The 12,879-nt window shown below is 43.5% G+C and overlaps 1 protein-coding gene across 1 annotated transcript in view; it reads left to right on the top strand.

Moving 5' to 3' along the window:
* Nucleotides 1–12,879, top strand: part of DNAH14 (dynein axonemal heavy chain 14) — a 237,827-nt gene that overhangs the window by 66,627 nt on the left and 158,321 nt on the right. Inside the window, 4 exon segments of the mRNA XM_084820967.1 lie at nucleotides 1,440–1,585; nucleotides 3,649–3,717; nucleotides 5,454–5,640; nucleotides 8,240–8,319. Of these exon segments, the coding sequence (XP_084677093.1) occupies nucleotides 1,440–1,585; nucleotides 3,649–3,717; nucleotides 5,454–5,640; nucleotides 8,240–8,319 (482 nt within the window).

The following is a 12,879-nucleotide window of genomic DNA, read 5'->3' as shown; positions in this document are numbered from 1 at the left end:
CAGAGGGAGGGAGTTTCCCTTGGGAGCTGGCAACCCAATCAGACCAACTGCAGAAAGGGTACTGATGTAGGGAATGAGGAGTTCTGCTGCAAGGGTGCCTGGGATATATGCCAGAGCCAGCAGGAGGATTGAGGGGGACTGGGCGGGGAAACAAGGCACGGAAAGCCTCAGAGCGCCTGATTGTCTGTCAGGTTAGTGAGTGAACAACCAACCCAGGGTGGCTTATTCTCAGGGTGGCTTACCATGACGTGAGAACCTGCCCACTGTGAATTGTTGATGGTGTAAGATACAGTCGAGCAGTATGTGCTTATTTTCTTTCATTTCACAATCTGGACATATTATTATTGTGTCTGATGGTTTCCGTTCAGAAAATGTAGGATTCCTCATAGTCTAATAGCCAAACTGCAAGTTACATGCAGATGTGTGTAACAATATCCCAATGGCCCTTTTAAGCTGCATAACCACATCCATAAGTGCAACTGGGATCAGAAAAAATGTGTGTGTGTGTGTGTGGAGGGGGCTCTTAAATCGCTCCCATTTCAAAATCCTCTGTTTAAAATTCTAAATGGTTACGTGCGCCTATATTTGGAATTTTGCAGGCTAAAAAGCCACTTGAGGGCAATTCAAAAGGGAAACAGTGTGTAGGGAAAGTATTAAGCATTCCCTCCACTTCTCTAACTTTGATTGCCCCTCCGGGAGTGGCTTTTACATTTTAGGAAGAGCTCTCAGTGTAATATCACATACATCAGTGTGTTAATGTCTACTTTGGCCCACAAGCTTGATGAAAACCTCAGGAGAATTTGGAGATATGTTTGATCAGTGAGAGAGAGAAAAATAGAATGCTATATCATGCATTTCTTGTCAGGAAGTCAATATCATGGTGGGGATGCATCACTGTCTTTTCTAAGCATTGAGAGTATTTGTTATGAATATCAGTTTGACTTACTACTTTTATATTTTATTTTTCTCCTTGGCTAACAAACAAAATGTTCAGTCCAACTACTCATGGCCAAGTCTAAATAAAAATAATGGGAGTTACAGTGCAATTCAGTGCATATTTACTAGGACGTCTGTACCATTACTTGAGTCTGGCAATCTGAAATAAGTGTGCATAGGAATGCAACACAAGCTTTTAAATATGCACAGTAGTTGTACTGCTTTCATGCTATCAGAGTATGCCAGCCTTGTCCTTATTCTCTTGACTGAGATGGATTTAGGTGTATTAAAATGGTTTTACATAAACAATAAAAATAGCAATTTAAAAATGCGTGAGTTTGACTTTTGACGAATGAATTGCATCCTCTAACAAATCATCTTTCTTTTGCCTGTTCTTTAAAGAAATGAGTTCATTTTCAAAATTATTAGTGTCTTTTGTGAATAAGTTCTCATTTTGGTAACTCAGTGCCTAGTGAAAATATATATCTATATCTATATTTAAGGTGATTGGGAAATTGTTCTGTGGACTAGTTCAGTCTGGAGCATGGTGTTGTTTTGATGAATTCAACCGAATTGATATAGAAGTCCTTTCTGCAATTGCTTCACAGATTCAGGCAATCAAGGCAGCTAAAGATAGCCTCTCTGTCAGGTATTTATTTGAAACTATTCAGTTCTTTTGCAAGCAGTAATATCTTATGGCCAAACTACTCATTACATGTGGGCATATGTAACTTTGTCCTATCTTTTAGCCATGGAAGCATTTTTTTTAACCTGGAACCCATGTTTGCACTGGCAAGCAAGGGACATGGGTAGAGGCAGGTGGCCAGTGTCTCCTCTTTGTTTGCAGTATAGTTGGTGAGCTCAAAGGTCCATGTGGCCACAATGCAGGATGTGGGCACCCCAGGGACCAATAATAAGTGGCATCGGTCAGTTGCTGGGGGTAGAGCTCTGGGGGACAGATTTGGAATGACAGACCTGGAGGATGGACCTTTCTGAACCATGCCTTGGACATAAATAAAGGGCCCATGCATAGTTTCAGCCATTTCCACAGCTGAATTCACTGGGGGGAAATGTCCAGAAGACCTTTCTCCTGAAGCCCCAAGATTCAAGGAGGGAACGTGAACTGTGACACAGAGGAGGCCAGAGCCTGGACCACCAGACCCAAAGGAGAAGCCAAGCTGGGACCTGAGCATAAGGCCACTGTGCCCTAAATAAAGTTTTTTTTTTTAGTTGGCCTGGGTTTTTTGATGACCTGTGTTTATAGGCCACCTCTGGGTGTGGGGTATGGGGGTGGCATGTGGGACAAGGGAGGTTGCTCATCAGGGGATGAGCCTAGTCCCAGGCACTCCATCCTCACCATTTGGATCTGGGCCTGAAAGACCAAAGAAAAGTCTGGGCACATGGAGTGTAAGTTTTAAGCAGGTACAATTTGGGACATTGCACAGTTCTGTCCTGAAAGCAAGCAAGAGGTTAATTAGCTTGCCTTCTATAAAATTTAAATTACAGTAATTATTTCTAATTATGCACATATATTTGCATATGTAAATTAGTATATTCGAACTTGTGCTTTTTTTTTTGTCCTATGGGCCTGAGCTGAGCTCTGAATCTTTTAGGAACCTAGCACTGCCCCTTGTGGGGGGTGAAGGTGAGGCTATGGGTGGCAAATACCATCAATTCAGGCCATTGCCTCTGAAGTAGATGGGAGGAATTCCCCATTACAGGATGTCCTGCTAGAAAGGCAAGAGCTATCAAGCCCGGCTTCCTCATGTCAACAGCAAAGAAACAGTGAATGCCTTTATTATAGCAGGACTCAGACATAAGCACTTCACCAGAGTCCATGGATCAGAGTCCTCCAGGAGCCAAATCCAAATAAATCTCAGATTATCCAAGCAGGAGCCAGAAACAGAATCTTAAATGCCAGCGGTATTATCCAATACAGTGTCCCAAAGCACAGGGTACAAGACATGCAAAAAGTTCAGGGTTCAAGAATAATCCAGCAAAAGGAGTGTCTGGAATTGGCAGCGCTGTACCCACAAACTCTTGTGCCTCTGTTCCAGCGTTTACGCAGGGGCAGAGCAACTAAAGTTCCTTGTTTGTCAATTTAACCCTACAGGGGATATCATCTTAGCCAGAAGTCAAGAGCTGTGTCTCATGGGGTGTCTCTCCTCCCTTTTCAGCCATCGGCATTGCCTGGGAGATAGTGTTGGGGATGCCCCTTCTTTGGCATAGTCTATCTCCTCCTTGACCCTTATCAAGGAATGTTCTTCAGGCCGGTTTTTCCCAGTCTAGCTCAGTCTGGAGAAAAGTAGGAGTAGCAACCTCCCTCCTTATCACAGTGTATTGTGAAACCAGGCAGAGATGAATTCCCAGCATCTTGGCAATCCAAAACTTGACCATGCCCTAAATCAGGTCCTTCTAACTCTGAATCAGACTCAGAATCTGAGACCATGGCATCAGCGGGGGGGGGGGGGGGGATGACAAGAGCCTTACTCCCCAGCTGTTTTAAATCTATGTGGATTTTTAATAATCTTTTTGGTATTTTTGTTGTTTTTGTATTTATGTATGTTGCCCTGAAAGCTTTAGCTATGTGGTAACACATACGTTGAGTTCATAAATAAATAGATTAGGGTGGGATAGTAGTTTTAGCAATAATACAATCCATTTTCCGACTACAGAAAAAAAATTAAATAACTAATCTAATATCTGCCATAGATTTATACTGGAAGGAAAAGAAATCCGGCTGAAACCATTCTGTGCAATCTTTATCACCATGAATCCTGGGTAAGTGATAACAAGAGCTATCATTGTTCAACTATACTACAAGAGCTAGCAAAACTTTTTGGTATGAACATATGAAGCTGCCTCATACCAAGTAAGACTGTTGGTGCATCTAGTTCAGCATTGTCAAAACTGATTGTCAGCAACTCTCCAGGGTTTCAGCCATAAATCTTTTGCAGCCCTAACTGTTGATATCAGGAATTCAACCCAGGACACATTTGTACTACCACTGAGCTACAACCCAGCTTCCCAAATGATGCTTCATTAACGGCCATTTTGCTTTACTTTTCTTCTGTGCCTATCTAAATAGTCATTTTTAGAAAGTCAGTTCAATTTTAACTGGCGCTTATATTCTCATTTATTTTTCCTTAACAAAAGAATTCATACAATAGATAGATAATTTATTATGATCCAAGATCAACCCATATAAAATATACAATAATTACACACAGAGTACATAAATATACTACTACTACAGCAACAAGTCTCAAATGGACTGCCTTGACCCTGGAGTATTAGCCAAATAGGATATTACTGTTTTGTCAACTAGCCATTGTGCAAAACCTGGCCACCTTATCAGTAATCTGGGGGTCCTGGTCAGAGAGAAGAAAAAAAGGATAAATCCATTTGGTCTGCCTGGCATTTTTTGTAAGGTGCAATAAAAACACAGCAAACGTCTTAGTAAAAGGAACAGTATAATAGCACATGCCCAACAGTTTCAGCTTCCCCTCCATCACAAGGACATGTACGTTCATGATATGGCACCTTCTGATATCTTCTCTCTAAAAGTAGGGAAGGTAACACATTGAATCTGGCTAGTGTAAAAGCTTTTCTACATTTGGAAATGATTAAATTAGTCAGATAATTAGTCGGTTCGAGTACCTTAGTCTCAGAGAAGGGATATTTAGGGCATAATCCTATGGCAGCTAGTCAGCAGCTAGATGGCCATAGGATAGGTTGGTTCCCTGAGAACTGACTTCCGCACCCTCCTGCGCTGCCTAGTAGGGAGCACGGATTGGCCCTGCACTCCGCACTCATAAGAGCAGCACAAAGCAGTGAAAAATTGGGGGGCTGCTTTGGTGCCCTGGGGGTGGTTCCTGTGGGCGGGGCAGGGAGGGCAGAAGTACCTTTCTGATGCTTCCTATGCATTGTCCGTCCTCCCCCCCGCCCCGCGACTAGACAGCCGAAATCAGCTGTCTAGCTTTGAATGCAGGGTGGCTGAAGTGTGGAGAAGATCCCTTCCATGCTGCTCCTGCCCTGCACTGGATAGGCAGTCACCTCTGAGTTCGCAGCTGCCTATCCCAATAGGATTGTGCCCTTAGTGACAGAGCTTAGATAGGTCTGTAGTTCTGTATCCCATATATGTTGCTTAATAATTACTTTGGCTTTAGAGTATCCAAGAGTTATTAAATTGCCAGGTGTAAACCCGCAAGACAGTAACCCTTTTCCACGTTGACTGAAAAGTGTCTGTTAGGGTCAATGGAACCTTATGGGAAGAAAAATAAGTTTGAGCCAAAAGTTTATCACAGAAATCCATGCAAGATTTCATACAATGGTAATGATCCACACAATTATCTCCCAGAGCTATATTGTAGGGTAACTCTCCTTTCTTCATACGTAATATTGTGCCTCTGCTGTAAGTTGTTTTTATTTGTTGGAAATGTTAAAACTAATACTTTGAAGTGTTCTTAATTTCTAATTGCAAAAATAGACCTGATGACTTTCCCTTTCCTCTTAAGATACAAAGGTCGTGTAGAACTCCCAGACAACTTAAAATCATTATTTCGTCCTGTCTCAATGATGGTTCCAGATTATGAACTCATTGCTGAAATAATGTTGTTTTCAGAAGGTTTCAAATCAGCAAAATCACTGTCAGGGAAGATAGTAAATCTTTATCATCTTTCTAGCAAGCAGCTGTCACAGCAGGTAAAGTAGAACTGATATGTTTATTATATTTAAATCCTGCCATTCTTCTGTCATGAAACTCAAGGCAGGATGCTTAGAGTGCCATCCAGGCACTGATTTTGGGAAGCTGGTGGAGGAAAACAACACTTCCTTGAAGCTAGTTTTTGTGTTGGTGGGGGAGCTGCCTACGTAGAGAGCTTCGCTTTGGGTTTCATGCGTCCAGGAATGGAGGATGGCTGTGTCGTAACAAGTTATCTTGCAACTTAATGAGGCATGGCCTTCTGTCTCTCCAGTTATGCTTGGTGTGGAAGAGGAAGTAGCAAAATGATAGTATAGAGTCCAGCAGGAGTGAGAAAGAGGAGGGAACTGGAACAGGAAAAAAGGCTGCAGTACAGTGGGAGAAGAAGGGGTATGGAGCAAGGACAATGCTCCTCAAAACCCAAGGGTCACTGTGACCTTTGGCTAATATTCTTAATTATCATTCCTAACTATAACCGAATTTTAAGTACATATACCATTGAGCTGGTCCATGGGGTCACGAAGAGTCGGACACGACTTAACAACTGAACAATAACAACAACAACATACCATTGAGCATCTCTACACGGGGTTTGTATTGTGTGATCAAGATTGGTTGCTCACAGAAGTTTGCAGGTCCTTTACACGACGCCATCAGCCTCCAGGGCTCCTCCCACAGTTTATGACCTTTATCCTGTTTTTAAAAGATAGGTGATAATGTGATAAGGGACGTTAATCTGATCTATCAGCTGTAATGACAACATTTTGCTATAATCACAGCACCATCTAGTGCCTGTAAAATGAAACATATAGAAACATATAGAACTTCCTGAGAAAGGAAGTCCTTGATTCAAAGCACATATCCACCTGGGTAAAGGAGCTGACTTTAATCCTGCAAAGAATCTGGAAGCAGAAAGCCCCAGTAAGGATGTGGGATTTCAGCCTTGTGTGATGAACCCCATTATTTCCCCACAATATTCCCTGCCTTTGTCTCTTTCTGTCTCAGTTGTTTTCACACTGTCTATTTCAATTCTAAACTCCTTGGAAGCAAGGATATGTCTATGTTCCCTATGTAACTCTTTAAGGTGCCATGTACATGATGGTATAGATGATGACGATGATGACGATAATATTCAAGGGCAAGATTCCCCCAAATATCCATTTACCTTATCTATGAAATTCCATGGCCAATTCCTGTGTGTGTTTTATGCACAACACAAAACGTTGTGTATAAAACTCAGCTTTTAAAAAAACAGAGAGACTCTTACAAGGCAAAAGTTAAGGAACACCAGTTTTATTTGAATACAGAATTAGAAATCAAAGAGCTCACACAGTCACACACTCTCTGCAAGGAAAGCTGATAGTTACCAAGACGTTTGCTCTAGCTCTGCCAGGTGGCCAGCTTGGGAGCCCAGAGGGAGAGAGCGAGAGCGAGGGGTGGGAGCTTGATATGTCATGCTGCTCCCAGAAAATGCAGAAGTGTTGCCCAAAGATGCTATCTCCCCCCAGCCAAGCCTTCATACTCTTTTTAGAACTATCAGGAGATCAGTTGTCCAAGCCCTCTTTATCTCACACCATTTGTTCTCCTGACCACAAGCTCCCAGATCTAGTCAGAGTAACACCAGTTTTGTACTTAAGGGTTCTTGGAGCATTCTCAGGCAGGCGTCATGCAGGCTGTAGCATTTCTCTGCATGCTGTTTCTGGAGTTTGGGGAAATTAGGCACTTACATCTTTCTTCAACCAGCTTTCTGCTGATTGCCTGCATGGAGTTCATGGCTGTTTTGCAGAGTTCCCTATCTGTCATCTGTCAGTTATCATCCCATTTCCTTTTCTCAGGAATTCCAGCAGAGCCAACATCCATTCAAACATCAGTTCAGTCTTCCCATTAATACAGTGTTATAATAATTTACACATTGGGGAAGTTAAAGTTAGGGACAGTATTGTAAGGGTATAAAAGAAAAGGCAGTATGCAAGGAAAAGGTAGACCACGAAGGCTTGACCAGATGCATTAAAGGCTTCTCATACAAGAACATACTTAAGAACATACAGAAAAGCCTAACAGCGATGGGGCTGTAGAGAGAGTTGTGCGATGGAACAACAGAAAAAGAAGGGCTAGCCAAGCCCTGTGGTGTTGAAGAGAGAGATGATAGGGATACAGAGTGGAGATAATGGGGGAGGTTAACAGCAGTTGTGCCTGAGATTGTGGCAGTGCTGAGACTGAGAGAGGAGAGAGTGCAGGTGGTGAGGCACAGCATGAAAAGATTTTACCCCCAGAATATGTATGTATTTTCTTCGGACAATAAATCCATAACATTGCCTGTGGCTTTCATTTTTTATTGTGTGCTGCAGAGAGTGGCTATTTTTGTTATTGTTAATTTGTAGGATGCATAGATATGGATTGGTTTATACTTAGTTGCTACAGATTAATTTAAAATATCAGGGCTGGCTGGAACTGATTAACTGGAAATCATAGGAAAAGGAAGGTCCCTTCACAAGCTTGTCAGAATTTTGACAAATCTGCTGCTACCCACTGACGGGAGAGGGGACAATTGCAGGACATTCCATAGAAGGAGAAACAATTTTCTTATTTTACGATTTCTAGGATCATTATGATTTTGGCATGAGAGCCATCAAAACTGTGTTGCTAAGGGTCGGTCAGAAGAGACAAGAGTTAAAAACACAGTAAGTACATTTTTAATCTCTTCATATAAATGCACAGCTATGAGATTCCAGTGGTTATTTACCTGGAAGTAAGTCACACCGAGTTCAATAGGATTTACCCCCTTAGGCTACCTTAGGCTGCAATCCTATGCACACTTACTTTGGAGTATACTCCACAGGGTATATAATCCAAACTTAGTCACCCACATTCTATATATTTCTACAGGAATAACTGCATTCTCTGCCAGCACAATTTTATTCTTGCCCACAGGACTGGGCTTTATAGCCTGCTCTTTCTATCTGAAGAAGGCATCTTGCAAAACATAGAATCCAAATTATAGTTCTGTAGCAGAAATCAGAGTCAGAGAGACCACGGAGTGAAGGAAAATGAGTACTTCTTTATTTAACGCGCGGGCTTAAGGCTGGAATCACTTCCAAAGAGCCAGAAGCCCCGAGGCATAGCCACACATTACTTTTATAGAGATGATGACACACAAGCGACCCTTTCTCTCACCCCCTCTCCTGTGGTTTTACAGTTGGTACAGTTGTTTATAGTACAGGAAGTGGGCCATAGGACATTCTATCTTGAGAACAAGGATACAGTCTTGCAGTAAGCAAAAAGGCAAAATCATGACTGTGTTGTGCAATTCGGCTTGCTGACAGGGGAAGTCTCGACATTGCTGTTCCTGCCAAACTATGCTAGCTCAGCAAGAACATGAGACCACTTAGTCTGACCCCCGACATGGCTGCTACAGTTCTGCCATGATATAGTATAATGCTGTTTTATTTTTAATTGGGCTAGCAGATACTTAACGGCAAAAAATTAAATAAATAGAACAAACTGCATACAGATGAGAATGTTAACTGTGGAGAGTTAGAACTAGTGCTGCACCAAGTGTTTGTGATGTTCAATTATTTAATGGAAAAGCTTCCATTCCACAGGGGTGACAGTAAAGGGGTTTCCCCAAAGCCTTATTTTCCATTGGTCTGTACATTTTTCATGTCTCTTCAGAGCCATTGTTCTGAAGAGCTTTTCCCTATGGAAAGCACAGCCAACAGCCCCGCCCCCCAAATAACAACAAAAGGATCTTTTACAGCACTGTCTCCTCTACAAAACATTGAGCCTTTCTATATGATGCTTTTATTCTTTGATTGAGATTGGTTAAAGTTTGTGGGTCCTTTACATGATGTTGTCAGCCTCCAAGGCCTCTTCCGTGTCTTCTGACCTTTATCCTGGTTTTTTAAAGATTGGGGATAATGAGCAATTAAAATACAGCAAGTTGAATTTCTCCATGAAAAGAGGAAGTCATGCAATAACAGGAGCTATACTACAGTGCCATCTAGTAGCTGTATAATGAAACATATAGAACTCACAGATAAAAGCATGGGACAGAAACGGCCTTGGGCACCTTGGTAGATGATATGAGGAGGGCTCTGGATAGGGGTGAATGCTCCTTCCTTGTTCTCCTCGACCTCTCAGCAGCTTTTGATACCGTTGACCACGGTATCCTCCTGGACCGCCTGGAGGGGTTGGGCATTGGAGACACTGTATTGCGGTGGTTCCGGTCCTTCCTCTCCGGCAGGTACCAGAGGGTAGCACTGGGAGAGGAGGTTTCGGACCCGTGGCCACTCACTTGTGGGGTGCCACAGGGTTCCATCCTCTCCCCGATGCTATTTAATATCTATGTGAAGCCACTGGGGGCTATCATCAGGAGGTTTGGGGTGCAGTGTCATCAATATGCGGATGACACTTAGCTCTACCTCTCAATCAAATCTTCACCAAGCTTGGCCATAGAATCACTGTCCAAATGTCTGGAGACGGTGAGTGGCTGGATGGGGAGGAATAAGCTGAAGCTGAACCCTGACAAGACCGAGGTACTTTTGGTAGGAGACAAGAGGAGGCTGGGGGATGTTGACCTGGTGTTGAATGGGGTACAGCTACCCTTGAAAGACCAGGTCCGCAGCCTGGGGGTCATTTTGGACTCCCAGCTGTCCATGGAGGCTCAGGTGTCAGCTGTGAGCCGGACAGCGCTGTATCAACTCCATCTGATACGGCGGCTGCGCTCCTACCTTCCCGACCATCTGCTCCCATCGGTAGTACATGCCCTGGTCTCCTCTCATTTAGGCTACTGTAATGCGCTCTACTTGGGGTTACCTTTGAAGACGGTTCGGAAGCTGCAGCTGGTACAGAATGCGGCGGCTCGCCTGATTAAAGGCAGCTGGTGGCGAGATCACATCTCTCCAGTGCTGAAGGAGTTGCACTGGTTACCAGTTGTTTTCTGGGCCAAATTCAAGGTGTTGGTTTTGACCTTTAAAACACTGTATGGTTCCGGCCCAGCCTATCTTAAGGAGCGCCTCCAGCAGCACCAGACAGGCCGCTTAACAAGATCAGCCTCGGATGGCCTTCTCTCTGTCCCATCAGCCAGGACAGCTAGACTGGTGGGGACGAGGGAGAGGGCCTTTTCTGTGGTGGCCCTCAATCTATGGAACTCCCTCCCTAGGGAACTCCGTCATGCCCCCTCTTTAATGAGCTTCCACCGTGCATTAAAAACGTGGCTGTTCAGGCAGGCATTTGGGGTGGGTTAGGGTATTTTATAAAATGTTTTAATTGTAGAATTTTATTGTTTTAAACTGTTTCATTGTATGCTGTACTTCGCCCAGAATGGCTGGGTGACCAGCCAGATGGGCGATATAATAATAATAATAATAATAATAATAATAATAATAATAATAGAAGGGTGTAATGGCCCCAGGCCTGTAACCAAGTCACCTGTAGTTTGAGAGAGGCCTTGAGATCCATAATGTTCTCTTTAGGTTCATTATAAGTGCAGTTTCCTTGCTAGTGGGCCTCTTGGCTGGTAAGATGAGTCAAAGGTTGATATCACCGCCTCAGCACATTCCATGCTAACAAGCTCTGAACCGTTTATCTTATCAGGGCCTAGAATGCGCCTGAGAAGTGAGGCTCTGTTTATGCTAAGCTACAGCTGTCTGTGCTGAGAAAATTCTGATTGTTTTCCTTCTGACCAAGCACTGTTAGTCTGTGCTGGGAAAGTTGCAAATGAACGCTAATTAATGCTTGCTTCTGTCATACTGCCTCACTGATAACATGTATAGTATAAAACCCATTTTACCCTTTGGCTCTGTGTTCAGAGAAGCTGTCTGATCATTGGGCATGCCTGTGTGCTGTAAGTACTCAATAAAGTCTCCTTGTAAGTAAACCTGGATCTGGCTTATCACTGCTGTGGCACCTCCAAACCTTAGCAGCCCACGGCCAGGGCATACAAGGGGGAAAAAGGGAAGTGCATGCAAAGAGCCGAGAAGGCCCAGGAAAACTGCGGGATAAAAGGCCTGTGTTTGGAGAAGCCCTTTGGTATAGCACTTACAGTAGCCTCAATACTTAATTTCTAGAAATAAAGCAGGTTCTGGGACTCAGCATAGGTGAGAGCAGAACAATTAACATTTGGAGTAAGGGGAGGGAGCTGCTGCCCCACATCATGCTCCCTGTACTAATTGGGCAGTGGCTGGAGCTAGGAATGAAACTGCTTCTCATTAGAAACCTGAGCACCGCTTAAAACTGCTATTCTGAGGAGTGCTGGGAAAACTGCTATTCTGCAGTGGGCAACAACAAAACGATCTTTTCAATGCCAAGAATTCATACACGCGCACGCACACACTATTTTACACGTGGGAGAAAACATATGGGTAATATATGTTCCTTTGAATAATTTATTTATTTATTCATTTCATTTCTATACCGCCCAATAGCCGAAGCTCTCTGGGCGGTTCACAAAAATTAAAACCAAACAACACACAATAAAACAATTTAAAATATATAGAACATTAAAACCACAATATAACAATACAACCACAATAAAACCTAGCAGCAGTACAGGAGTTTAAAATACAGATTTAAAACAGCAAAGATAAAAATTTAGAAAGCTAAAATGCTAAAATGCCTGGGAAAATAAAAAGGTCTTCACCTGGCGCCGAAAGAAGTACAATGTAGGCGCCAGGCGAACCTCACTAGGGAGCTCATTCCAGAGCCGGGGTGCCACAACAGAAAAAGCCCTCCTCCTAGTAGCCACCCGCCTCACTTCCTTTGGCAGGGGCTCACAGAGAAGGGCCGCTGATGATGATCTTAAGGTCCGGGCAGGCACATATGGGAGGAGGCGATCCTTCAGGTAACCTAGCCCCAAGCCGTTAAGGGCTTTAAATGTTAACACCAGCACTTTGAATTGGGCCCGGAAATGGACTGGCAGCCAGTGCAGCTGGAAAAGTACTGGCGTAATATGAGCTTGCAGGCCAGTCCCTGTTAACAATCTTGCTGCCCTATTTTGGACCAGCTGAAGTTTCCGGACCGTTTTCAAAGGCAGCCCCACGTATAACGCATTGCAGTAATCCAGACGAGAAGTTATCAGAGCATGGATAACTGTAGCTAGGCTATCTCTGTCCAGATAAGGGCATAGTTGGTATACCAGCCTAAGCTGATAAAAAGTGCTCCATGCCACTGAGTTCACCTGTGCCTCAAGTGACAGTTCTGGATCCAAGAGCACCCCCAAACTACGAACCTGATCCTTTAGG

The sequence above is a fragment of the Heloderma suspectum genome, chromosome 1 (genome assembly GCF_057233095.1).
Source record: "Heloderma suspectum isolate Gila_16-S chromosome 1, 16-S_ref, whole genome shotgun sequence".
Classification (NCBI taxonomy): Eukaryota; Metazoa; Chordata; class Lepidosauria; order Squamata; family Helodermatidae; genus Heloderma; species Heloderma suspectum.
Note: the sequence above shows the minus strand (reverse complement) of the source record. Positions and strands in the feature narration are given on the sequence as shown.